Here is a 13,427-nt window from a genome sequence, read left to right as displayed (position 1 = left end):
AGACACACCAAGTCCTGTTCTCTGTTTACTTGGGCACATACTTGATGCCAGTCTTTGGGCAGCCAGGAGTAGTCACTGAAAGGGCCGAAACGTCAGTAAAGAACTCACCAGAAGAAAACGATAAAACTTACGCGTATCGACAGCCTTGTATGTTCCATCAATAGCATTACCCTTAACATTGAAGAAATACCAAGCCTGGTTCAACTTGCCACTAGAGCAGCCAACGTAAACCGACGCGCCATGCATGGAAGTAAGAGCCTTCTGGATCGCGCTGAGAGTGTAGGTCTTGGAAGTACTCGGGGTGATGCCAGCAGCGGCGAGAGCCTGGGAAACAGTCAGAAATGAAGGGCGCATATCATGAAGGGCAGAGAGAGGATATACCTTGTGTGTATCTAAACTCTTGAACAAGTTAACCGTCTTCTGGAAGAAATCACCTACTTCCTCCTGTGGCTTGTAGTCGGAATAGCAGCTGGGGTCTATAGTGTTGACGCAAGTACCGTGCTTGCTCCACTCGTGCGACCAGAAGTTCTCGTTATCCCCGTTGATATCAACCCAGTAGTCGTCCATGTAGTCGACCAAGTCACCGAGATCCTGGTCCTGCAGGATCGCTGTGATGTTAGAGTAAGCGCGCTCCGAGTCGCAGCTCGACTGGTATGTGCCGTCGCAGTTGTCGGGCCTGGAGGGAAGGGTTAGTCTATGATTTCGGGGATTGATAAGGGGGTGATTGTCTTATAGACCAGGTTAAATGTCGGTATTTACGTACCACAATCCATGAATGGTCCATGAGTCGTCGGGACCGGTTGATGGGCTGGTATCCCAGAATTGAGTCTGGAGAAGGGCACCACCTGGGTAGTTGAAGCAGCAGGTTGGCTCCGTTGAGGAGCTCACGCAGCTGAAAGCAGTGCTGCTGGCGCAGGTTTCAAGGTTGGCAGTTGTGCCGGTAATCAGGCTCATGGCTGCTAGGGCGAGCATGCCCTTTGGGGATTTGGATTGGAACATTTCTTTTTTTTTTTCTCTTTCTTTTTCCAAAATTGAATTGAGATGGAATTGTTGAATTGAGTGAAGAGATGTAAGGAGATCATCGGACGGTTTTATGCTTTAGTCCAGGGACCATATTCGGCATAAACATCGTCAGATACATAGCCAATGTAGCACATGCACCGATAAGAAGACGCTGATTTGTTCTCGGATGTCGCCGCTACACCTATCGTCTCCGGGAAGAAGTACTATAAAGGACCGTAGAGCTAGTCGAAGTAGGTGACGATCATCGAGCGGGGCAAGTTGAGTGGTGGACTTTTCTCCTTTTTCTCCAATGACGAGACAGAAATGCACAACGCACTCAAGCGCTAAATTCTGGTCCGACGGTTTTCGTCTGAAGAAGACTGACGAAACGCCTTTTGAGGTTGCATCGACCGGGCTACTCCTTCGGATCTCCGACTGTTGATCCAAGTTAATCCAAGTTGATCCGACCCCGCAAGATTAAACCCGCTGATCGCCCTAAGCCTGACGAACCAAATTGCTTAGCTCTGGATTCGGACTGTTTTATCTGAAAGCCGGTATTGCTTCGCTTAGAAGACAATGGCTATTGTGGATATCTCGATGGGTAGGATTACTGCTACTCGGTGAATATCTACAGAAGTTTTTCGTCTGCACCATCTCTGCAGGCTGACATGGCGTTCTCCACAGGAAGGAACCCGTGTTGGCTTGCTTGGATGTAATGAAATTAACCGAAGAATTATAGAAATTAAGATAACAAGGGGTCCTGTTCCTCATCATTGGCTCGCGGAGACGGTCCAAGTCGAATGTGCCAAACAGCGATGACAGCAATAACGAAAAAGAGAGAGGCTTGCAAGAACGGCAGCCCCATCCAGGCCGTTCCAAGATGCATGCCTAACCGGAAGAGATTGGCAAATAATGGGCCGGAAACGAGTGTTCCTAAGCCCTGTGCAATGGCAATCGCCGAATATAAAGTGCCAGCATGGTCGGGTTGCACAAGTGAAGTAGCCAGACTGCGTGTGGTAATCATGAATGCTGAGCCGATTGACAAGATGACCTGACCACCAATCAAGATAGCCGGTGTCGGAGCCATGGAGATAATGGCGAATCCAATGATCGAAAGCACACCGCTGCCTTTGCTCAAGAAATAGTCGTTACGTTTCCCGCGGAGGTTTAGGTGTTCGGCGGTTAAGAATGACAGGATTGGCATTATGATCAAATATGTCACGATAGAAAATATCCCGCGCAGCGAGATCAAGAGACTGGCCTATATCATGGTTAGTTTCGGGAAGGTGGGTAGGGGGGTTTTCATTATTCGACTGAGAGGAGAGGCACATACGCGACTAATACTCCAGTCAAACTTCTTTGACACATATTGCAGAAGCAGGTTCGTGCATTGTCGACTCATCACGGTGACGAACATTACAAAGACCATTAGACAGACATTGGAATCGGCCCAAATGAAACGTGTCGACTGTGCAAACTCGCGAACTTGTCGGCTGACCTCCTGCAACACTGTCTGCTTTCTCGGAGGCTGGGACTGATCGCCTTCGCTTTCCTGTTCTGGGCCTTCTCGGTTGACTCGCTTTCCTTTTGCGTTTCTGAGAGTCTCAGGTAGGAAGAAGGCCGGCATGCTTCCCACAAGAATGATGCATATCGATAGCATAAAGGGAACCATTGGACCAAAGGTCATCAGATAAGCACTAATTGGAGTGGCCAGAATTTCTGCGATTTGAACGCAAGACTGTAAACGGAAGAGTGCAGTTGCTCTGTATATATGTTAGATTTATCGCATAGGAAGATCACGTCATAGAAATAGAAGTAGTACCTCTCATCTTCCGAGAACACATCAGCCACTACGACCAAAGCAATGGCCGTGAGGACTTGATCGCCGCCACCGATAATTTTGAACACAGCTGCCAGCCAGACCATCCGGAGGGGAATGACAGTCGACCATAGACCTAAGTTGTTAAAAGATCAGTAAAACATCGACTAAACAGTTTAACCAACTTACAAACTATCCTGACCCAGACCTCCCCTAGGAGAATGCCTAGCATGCTAAGATACACAAGAGGCTTTCGCCCCCAGCGATCTGCCATGACACCGTATGGCAGCGAGAGTAAAAGACCTACATTTCCAAAATATTAGTATCCTAACGTCAATATATCGTAGAGGACACATACCAGGCACCACATCGAATGTATTTTGGTACCCAATCACGAGCGCCAGTTCTCCCTGTACAGCTTCTGATTTACACGGATTGACCTCGGGTGGAATCAGAGTGTCATTTCTCGCCCCGTGCAGAGTGGCCTGGTAGTTTCGGCAGATGATTTCCTCATAGACTGCTATTTGTGGTGCGGTGGACATGAAGAACCCAAAGTCGGCCGATAGCAAAAATATAGCACACACGATGGAGACCAGTAATTTCTTTGGGTGCTGAGCTGGTTTGATGGTGTGTGAGCCCAATAGTGGCGCTGTTTCGTCTGTCATTGTGTCGACGATCATTGTGTCGACAATCGCTGTGTCGGCAGTCATTGTGAATTGGGGAGTTTCTTCAAAAGGTACAGAGCCCCTAGAAGTTAAGAAAGGGCGCCCCTTAGGTAGACATTAAGAATGTCGAGAAGGAAGATATTTATTTGACGCCATTTTCTTTAAAATTGCTGCCTCTCTCTCTCTGCTTATGTGTTGGAGTCATGGCGTTGGCATCCCGTTCCTTCGTGTACACACCCATGAGCCCCCCTCCTTTTTTTTTCCTTTTCTTCTTTCTTTGTCTTCAACGTTGGCTTTTTAGATATTTATCATATTATCTTCACATTTATCTTGATATTGTCTTAAATTGCAATGCCCATTCAATTTAATTCATGAAATTCCAACATACTTTGAGAAGATCGCGTTATCTTTCGAAAGTCGGAGCTCGGAGTCCGGAGCTCGAAATCTTGAAATCTCACATGTGTGTTTCAAATGTCCCCCCAAAAGATAAGCTCCACGTTTCTTTTTTTTGGCGCACGCTTAAATCAAAAGCCGATGGCGTCAAAGGAGACAGCATGTTATAGTGCCCCTGGATACTGGATGCTGGATGCTGGATTCTGAATTCATATAACACTCTAAGACTTCAGCGCCTCTATGAAACCCACCCTTTTTACCAGCATGAACGCTTCCGGGATGACCAGGAGAAACGTGGTCTTGGGTAGTGCAGCGGAGTTGTGCGATCTGTCTTTTTTTACTCTCGATCTTGATGCAGTCCATCAGGCATCTTCCCAACAGGAACCCAACCCCCCCACCCTTCAAGTCGGTCGTTCCCATCGGTCTGGCCCCCAAAGTATAAGCCAGTCCTTCAACACACACCGATAATCGAGGTTTGCGGCAAACCAGCACCTCCGGATCCATCACAAAGCAGGAAGATGTCTGACCGTCCCCAAACTCTCGATGATAGGCAGTGATATCTCACAAAAATGAAAATCGCTGACCGCGTTTTCTTGACTTAACCACGCAAACCTGCAAGTTCCCGTTGGTCTCGCCTTTGTCTTCTGCATGCGCCCAGAACTGCACCTTGAGATTTCGAATCTGACCGCCACTAACACTGCATGATTGTGGAGATCTTGGAAGTCCCGGGGATTTTCTCGGAGGATTAAGCCAAGTTTTCCTTTGCTTTTATCTTTCTTTCTTTCTTTCTTTCCTTTTTTGTCTGCGGCATTCCGTTGCACGACATGAGCGGGAGTCGGGTGGCGCCCACGTCGTGAAGTGCGACACGTTCGGTTCTGGGCTTGCATCTGTCGGAGATGAGATTCCCATCTGTCCTGGTTACTTGTCCAGATTATTGGTTCCTAGGTCCCTCGTGTTTCACTGTCTGTTCAGGGATTGGTAATACCTGTTCGTCTCGGCTGGCTATCTTTTGGTATCACGGCCTATTTTCGGGCAATGCACTTATTCAAATGATTCGGGCTTGGACCAAGCGGGCAGCTACGTGCTTGCAGTTGCAAGATTTGGATAATTTGGCATTGATTCCAAATTTCTCGCGTGGTTTTAAGTGGCAGCCGAGTCATTAGTCTTTAGACCGCTATTCACGCTAGAAGTCGCGATATTGATGGAATCTTGGTCTTTGCGTATTTAAAAATCAGTTCAAGGACAGTATGCAGGACTCACCTAGTGAAGGATAAGGCCAGGATAGCGAACAATTGAAGCGTAACATCCCAGTGTAGGAAATCAAGTCATATCTACATATCTACGATTATTGCAAGCATCGCACCTTCCGCCCATACACTCTTGTAAACAAAAGATATTCTCCCTGTTTGTGTATCCTCCTACTTCATCTGCAGGGTAAGAATCGTTCATTCTCCTAGGCTACTGCTGATATGAAAGGGCCAGGACGAAAATCAATACCATCGTCGGTACACAAGCCATAAGCCATAAGCATGAAAGAGTTAAAATGGCAGCATGGACGTTGATGCCCCGTGCAAGAGCGACATATGGGTCATAGCAAATAACAAGGGTGCCAAATTCTGTCCACACAGTTCCCATAGCTCGAAGAACATTGATAGCAGCTAAAACCTGCTGATAGATGAACTCTTTATGTTGGGCAGATGCATCCGCCCATCTCCTTTGCAATTTCTGCCTTCACTTTGGCGAGGATATGTAGCCATATGAGAACAAGGCTAACAGCGGATCGTGCCTGCTGTGTAGGGCGAGGGGAAGAAAGAATGCCCCTCAGGGCGCTTCTCGCAGAGAACCTGGCAGGTCATTATCTCGTTCCAATAGCTATACGTTTACCGCTATATTAGCTTTCAATAGCAGACTCCGGGTGGTCAGTCCAAACTATTGAAATTCAGACGCCGTCCAACACTTGGCTACTTCGGACTGTCCGTGCCAGAGGACCTCAAAGATTGCCTTTGTTGTAGTAGCTCAGATAGATTTGTGGCCTTGTCCAAGTCTATCACAACGGGCTAGTGGCTGCCAAAAACGATCGCTCAAGTTGTTTAAGCCACAGGGTTTGAGGTTGACCTCTGGATGCTCCTTTTCACTCGACCATATCGAATGGGAATAATCGGGGGTTACGAGCCGACTCACCGGCAGACGCGAGAAACGATCTCCTCACATTGTAGCAAGGCAAGTGAGAATCCATCGCAAAATTAGGGACTACCTTGATCGCTGTCACCTATTCACTGGATCATCGGTTGTGATGATAAAGATTTGTCTGGAGAGCATGACAGATTGCTCATGGCGGAAGTATTTGCCCTTCCCTGCTTTGCTCCGGGGTCAGGGGTCAGGTCCTTGCCAGGAGCCTTCTCTCTAGATTTCTGAGATTATGCAATCAGTGAAAAGCAAAGTCCATGGAGGTATTCTACTTATAGCTCCAGGCTCTGCAAGACAATTCAAGGCTAGCATCATGTCCTACCAACCTTTCAGGTTAACATACGGTGTGAGCTAGTTGTTCGCGCTTCAACTTCATCTTCGAATCCGAAGGTTATTGGCATGTCCCTAAGGTACCAAAGAATTGGACTGTTCCTTGCCTGTCCATCTTTTGAGTAAAACTGCTAGTAAGGTTTCGGGGACGCATTTTTAGTCTACTTACAACTTACAAACTCGAGCCACATCGGGGTTGGCCAAGTTGGCGAAGATTAAATGAACCGAGGCGGCATTTTATGACTTCATTTGATCCATGTCTCGCAAACGATCTGAGCTTGAGATATCGCTGAACCAAAATGGAAAGGTTTTCACAGTCAGGGGTCGTTCTCTGGCCTTTCTTGGATGAGATGACGGCGTCCTTCATTCCCAAATTCGTCATATGTATTGGCACATGATGGAATACTAGACCACCTAAGATAAATGTATACGGGGGGCGATGATTGTGGTTGGAGGAAAGGAAGGGAAATGTTGGACGAAGAAGGTGAGCCCAGTGGTCGTAGTTGGGCATATGACATCTGTTTATCTCATCATTCACCATTTCAACCTTCTCTTCATTTATTTGTTGTTTCGACAATAAATTGAGTTGGGTTTTATTTTATTCGAATCCCAAGCTGCCAGATGATATCATGTTGGGCCCGACGCTGTGAAGTGTAACACGCTGTCAGCGCAAAGGCAGATATCTCGGCGAGAGCAGGTATACTCCAGAAAGTGGATGAATTGTAAGTACATACATCGCTTGCAAATCGCCTCATAAAAGATAATCGAGACACCCTGTTGTGTTTTAATAATGATTAAGGCTCGCTGTGCTTAAGGTAGCCTAGAAAACGCTGTATCCGTGTTTATGGCTTCTATGCTACCGCATATATATTCACATTCAACTATGTAGAATACAACCATATAGTATATGAAAGTTGCTTGACCTCTACACATTATAGGGCTAGATAGATCTAAATATATAATATATTTTCGTATTCAAGTAAAATCAGTTTTAGTCAACCTAGCTTCGCTAGTAGAATCCCACTCAATGAATGCCACAGTAACTGCACACCATCCACCCCTACACTACAAAAGAGGGAAGACCCTCAAGGCCTGGCTCATCCCAGAACTGGTGCCAAAACCTAGATCAAGCTCGTTTACGGCATTCTCCTCGGATCACACGAAGGTTGGAGGCTGCCTTATATATTTTGAAGTTTACAATTTTAGGTCTTGCTTGTCTGTTATTCCCCCCACCACCACCAAGAAGATGGAAGAGGAGCAGCAAATCATGTCTACCAAGACATCAGGAAAGACAATTAGATATATAAATATACCGTTGGGAGGAAAGTCAAGTTGCCGTACCAGTTATACTTGATTGTATCTACGTGACTCCAGAACCCATGAATAGCCCCTTTGAAAGCTAGATTGTTATGAATATTGCTGTGATGTCCTAGAAGACCACTGTACACGTCAAACACAGCACTATTCCCCTTTGACAAATCCGTCAGACAACAAAATGATGACCATAGAGTTCTGCGCTATCTGCTCCCCAACTTAACTTAGCATTTCTGCCCAGAAAACCTACACAAGAGCTTACGACCACTAAGCCCTCTCATCTGATCACATATCGGCCGTGCCCCATCTAAGGCCGCACAGAGCATGTAGAAACCACCCAAATCAAGAATGACATACAACAGTGTGACAAAAGTTCATCCCAAGCACAAAGTACACGCCTAGAACCTAGTAAACCCAACCTCACACGATACTGCAAAAGCACTATACAGGAAGAAGAATGGTACTAAAGACGAACCCCATGTTCAGGCACCGGAGTCGCGGCCCTAGAGCCAATATGTAGGAAAAATGAGACCAGCATCTAATAACAGCATGTACGTCTCCCAAGTAGGCTAGACAAGCAGCGGGCAGGCGTAAGGGCCCCAATAATATGATATCACCGGATTCCTATCAGCGATCATCCGCAATCACACCAATCAGGGGGTGCCGTCGCCGACCGCGCGGGCTAGACACGGTTCGTGCTCTGCAGGGTTCCTGCAAAAGCACCTATGTCTGACATTCTCCAGAGAGTTCGATGTGCAGGGGCGATCCGGCTTTTATTGGGGGCTCGAATCTTGCTTTTCCTTTTCGGGCGCGTGGTCATCCTACCCTATGTACATCCCCAGCTACTTCAGTACTAGTATGGGTTGGGTTACATAAGATTGTGGCAGCGGGCATGCATGTATGGACCGTTGAAGTGAATAGAGCAGATCAGTGTGCTTGCACTGGTATGTGATACGGGCGGGATTATTGCAACGCTGCATCTTTGCGACACTGTAAGGTTTTCTTATTGTTTTCTGATTCACAATTCAAGTAATATGAACCGAACATATTGGGGTCTAGTTTGGAACGCTTAGTTTGCAACGCGAGTCGCGAATCATGGTATTAAGTATTATCGTGGTATGTGTGCTCCTTCATCACGACTCACATCGCGCTCCTGGGAGGAGACAGGTACGATGTTCAGGGGTACACGAGGATGCACCCTGGGGAATCCCTGAAGGGCAACTAGTCTAGATAGAGGAGAACACGATCCACCAACAATAAGCTAGAACGCCTAAACAGGGCTGTTCTAGAGCCCTCCTAGGAACTTAGTACATAGACATTTGCCACAATAAAGATGGTTCCTGGAAACCGGGAATAAATCCATGCAAGGCAATGCAATGCAAGTCAACGTGGAGTATTCATTCACTGGAGGGAAATTGAATTAAAAAAGCAAATCAATTGTTTTTGAATGCCTTTGTGGGCGAACGAGAGGCCGTTATGTGAAGAGAAAAAAGAAAGTCAACAAGCAAGGGGGAGGGGCGGGGGTAAACGGGAGGGAACACATTGCCAGGGCACACACATTGAGAGAGAGAGAGAACTACTCCGTACGAAGAGAACCAACCAGGTGCCATTTTGGGGATTGTGCATAATCCCGTCTGCGCCTATGCTATTTTATGTACTATTGATCACTTTTGCAGCCTCGATCTCTGATGCTTGCTTCCTATAGGCCGCTCAACTTCGTCCCTGCATAATCTGACCTAAATGCCGAATGTTCTATGAGATAAATCATTGTCTGTAGTTTATCAATTGTATAATGCTTGTTTCACTCCTCTGAAACCCATCTAGGAAATCTATACCAAATTAAGAAATAATTGGTGACACCGATAAAATGATCAGCTCTCAGATTTTTGGTTCTGTTTCCATTGAATCGGCTGATCGCTGGAGTCCTTTGCCGAGAGAGACAACCCACACAATTAGATATTTAGATTCAGCCCCAGCACGGTCCTCGATCATACGAGCAGTGAAGCGCTTTGGCTTCAAGAGATGATAACCTTTATTGGAAAATGTATATTGAACCTAAGTTGAAGTATTGATTGGTATGAGATCAGAAACCAAAACCATAATTCGCTATGAAATCCGAACGTTCAATACCGAGTAATGGACATTCACAGTTGCGTCAGTGGCATTCGACGGACCTGCAGCACCTGCAGCCCCCGCAGACACACACCGGGTTGCAGTACGGGGAGGAGCGCGATGCATACCGAAGAATGTCAATGTCAATCATCGATCAGTAGCTAGACACAATAATAGGTAGTATAATATACAGGCAAGTATGTTGGGCCACAATCTATTGGTAGATTGCATGGACCGCCATCTATTTACGAATGTGATAAAGTTTACGACAAGATACGATAGAATAGGCGCAAGTGCCGTCATGGCGCTGAGAGGGAGGCTTGCATGTATTGTTGATCACCTGGGATATCTGGGCTATCTGGGCTGTAGTGTAAGCTCCGAGTTCTTTGAGCTTCGAAGAAGCGGGGAGAAGTTGAGTCGAGTGCAAAATTCGATAGCTCTATTTGTGTGTATTCCGGGTACCTGGTACCTGAGAGCGACAAATCGTGCTAATGCAGCTATATTCCTACTCTAGATAAGGTTTGCTAAGTCGGGATTTGCACTGTGTGTGTTGACTGGTCTATCTTTTTGATTTGAATTGTTTTTGTGGGGAGTATGACATAGTTACAAGTATCTAGCCCGATACGGAGTACTCAGCGCATCAATCCACGACGGTACGTACCCTTGTAGTGTGAGGTGATACCAGAAGAGGGCAACTACTCTGTCAAGAGATTGCCCGTTTCAGTCGCCACAGCTGGTACACATGTGAAACAAAGTAATATGATCAACAGGGGATCATACAGCATAGATCGTAGAGAGAGCCTCAGTGAGTCACAGCTATCCTAGGTATCCACAAGGTCCATCAAAACCACAGAGGGCAAAAATCCTGCGATCAGAGCAGCGGTGGCGATTTGAGCACTGTAGATCCCTCTCAATCCCGTCGCCACAGATAGGGAATGTATGTACGAAATCTCGTACGCCTGACGATCACCCCAGATAAGCCACACTCCATCCATAAGCCACCAGCGATCACAGTGGCGCGGCCGAATAGGCCAATGCGGCTGTGCAGATTGCGGTATGACTCGATGCGACGAAAGCAAAGCCACTATCGAAATCTTCCATTGGCGATGATCACGGCATTTGGATGGAGTCGATGGAGTGGATGAATTGGATTGATACTTCGGTAGTAGCCTCGGGGTTTCAGGTACGGACCGTGCTGCAATAGGATATGTACTTGGTGATAGTGCTCTCTAGTGTCTAAAAGCAAAGCATAAAGATGGAATTTGGGAGGTTCGTGGTGAAAGGAAACTATGTACGGAGTATGTTGGTGAAAGCTGTCCCTTCAGAGACGCAGGGGCCGAAAGATCTGGGGGAGCACCGGGATTTGGTCGCCCTTGCTGCACGTTAGGTCCGGGCGTTACAAAATTGATCAGCGAGAAGCTCAGACTGCGAATTACTCAGATTGATTCTCTAGATATTAAAGATCCAAAGTCTATATTTTATATTTTGTGTTTAATATATATTCGAAAGGTCATACCCAGATAACCTTTGTGAGATTACCTATATGTATATAATCTGGGGTTGGATGATAGAAAGTTAAACAAAAAGCTAGAAGTCACAGAATCCATGGAACAATCTCCATTAGTTTGGGTCTTCGCGGGGCTCGTTCACTTCCAAGGTTCCAGGTTTTCGGGATTCAAACAAAGTACAATAGTCCTGAAACAATTGCAGGAATACATGCGCCTTACCAATAGGGCTTGAAGAAGCGTGTCAACCCGGTTTTTGGGCTCATGGGAGATAGCTATGCAGGTGTATCAATAAAGTATGAAGAATTGAGAAGTAATAGTGAAGATGCAAGAAATCGAGGGAATTGGAGAAGGGGGGGGGAGGGGCTAGATCGCATAGTAGACACAGCAATATACGGAGTAGCTCTGGAGGACACAGACACAAAAGTGAAAACGATCGACAAAAAAAAGAGGGGCCGAGAGAAAGCCTTAGACCTCGGGAATCACCAATACGGAGCAATTCCACTACTCGGTCCAGTTCAAACCTAATCTGACTGCCAAAAGGAGTTTGATGAATTTCTCATCTCATAGCCTTATGGCTGAGATCAAACGCTTTACAATTAACACTGGATAAGGCCTGTTTTACCTCGATCCACTGGGCTATGCAAGTGCAATGTGATACACAGGCAAACAGTGAACAAAATTATCATTAACATGGAGAACGGGGATTTCGCACAGCTGCAGAGACAAACATTCGAGGCCGATCGCTATCTGGACGGGGACATGTTTCAAACGAGTGGCCACGGCGTGGAACGAGCATTCAAAGAAGAATGCGCAACTTTGGCCTCTGACTGTGAGCCACGCAGGCCGAGAGCGAAATAGGTGCACATTCAACTGGACAATCCCATCATTCAGGTCTCAACTGACGCGTGATGGGTCAGACGCAAGTGCCAATTTAGGCCGACACCATCCGAACCGTTGGGGCGGATGGGTGGCTTTTTTTCTCAGACCCAGCGGGATGGATGCTAATTGTTCCCCGAGGCTTGCAATTTTGCTTTTTATTTTAATATTCCTTGATATATATTTTTTTTCTTCCCCTTCTCACATTCCAATGAGGCTTAAATGATGAAGTTGATTTGTTAGTTGGGCTTAGATGGAGTAGCTCTGGAGGTATGTACATACGGTCATAGATGTAGAGCCGATGGGTCGGGTGGAGTAAAGTGGATAGAGACTAGACCCAGGTAGATTATATATATTTTTATATTAAAACAATGCTAGGACGATCCACCAGTGACGATGATATCCTTGGCGGGGAGAGAGAGAGAAGAGAGAGAAATAGGGCGGAGATATAGGGGAATGTTACAATATGTGGGAAGTGTGGAATCTGAGATTGCTACTCTCCGGGAGAGATGCAGCATGAACCAGGTTCGCACAGACCTAAATTGGTTCAACGTCTGACCTATCGCAAAAGTACGGATGAGATCGGTCCAAGCCTCCGTACGTCCGAGCGAGCTCATATTTTTGATTTATATTTTCTTCAGATGAATTTTTGGATATCTCATGAGTTAACTCATATTTTTTTTTTATGATTGTATAGGAAAATCTAGTAATTACCTTGTCACGCAGTATAATAACACTTTCTACCAAGGTTTATCTCTGAGACCTCAAGTGGAGTGTGGGAGATCAGGGTCGATGGTTTGTGCATCATGATCGACACGGCTAGAAAGTCCGGGGACGCGATCGACCTGCATGTCCAAATAGACTCTGGTCACATTTTACGGAACCTAAGAGATACAGCCTGAACATTCCAAGTACACAGAGAGTAAGCTTATTGGAAGAATCAACCTTGGAAGTAAAGGCAATACCCAAAGTAGAATGAAATGATTTAAATCATTTAAATCATTTAAATAATAGGGATTCCACCTTGGACCAGAATACTGGGTCCAAAGTTTTATTTATTATTTTTATTTTTATTATTATTTATTTATTATTTTTATTATTTGTGAAAATTTAATATCTTATTAACATTAATAGTATCATTAATCTCATTTAATATTACCTGGACATGATAGTATAATGGTAAAATATTAAATATTAAATACTGAATACTAAAATAGGAAA

At 45.8% G+C, this 13,427-nt stretch overlaps 2 protein-coding genes across 2 annotated transcripts; both read right to left on the bottom strand.

The window, feature by feature from the left end:
• Positions 1 to 25: 25 nt before the first annotated feature.
• PEX2_076920 (T2 family ribonuclease) lies at positions 26 to 972 on the bottom strand (the record flags this gene model as incomplete). The annotated part of the gene is made up of 3 exons (XM_016744962.1): positions 26 to 75; positions 132 to 676; positions 764 to 972. The coding sequence occupies 3 exons, from the start codon at positions 970 to 972 to the stop codon at positions 26 to 28; spliced, it is 804 nt and encodes a 267-aa protein (XP_016598555.1).
• A 772-nt stretch (positions 973 to 1,744) lies between these two features.
• On the bottom strand, positions 1,745 to 3,531 carry PEX2_076910 (Major facilitator superfamily domain, general substrate transporter; the record flags this gene model as incomplete). Its single annotated transcript, XM_016744961.1, has 5 exons — positions 1,745 to 2,263; positions 2,336 to 2,765; positions 2,825 to 2,957; positions 3,011 to 3,124; positions 3,180 to 3,531. The coding sequence occupies 5 exons, from the start codon at positions 3,529 to 3,531 to the stop codon at positions 1,745 to 1,747; spliced, it is 1,548 nt and encodes a 515-aa protein (XP_016598554.1).
• Positions 3,532 to 13,427: the final 9,896 nt, after the last annotated feature.

The sequence above is a fragment of the Penicillium expansum genome (genome assembly GCF_000769745.1).
Source record: "Penicillium expansum strain MD-8 chromosome Unknown contig267, whole genome shotgun sequence".
Taxonomy (NCBI): Eukaryota; Fungi; Ascomycota; class Eurotiomycetes; order Eurotiales; family Aspergillaceae; genus Penicillium; species Penicillium expansum.
This window is presented reverse-complemented; position numbering and strand designations above follow the sequence as displayed.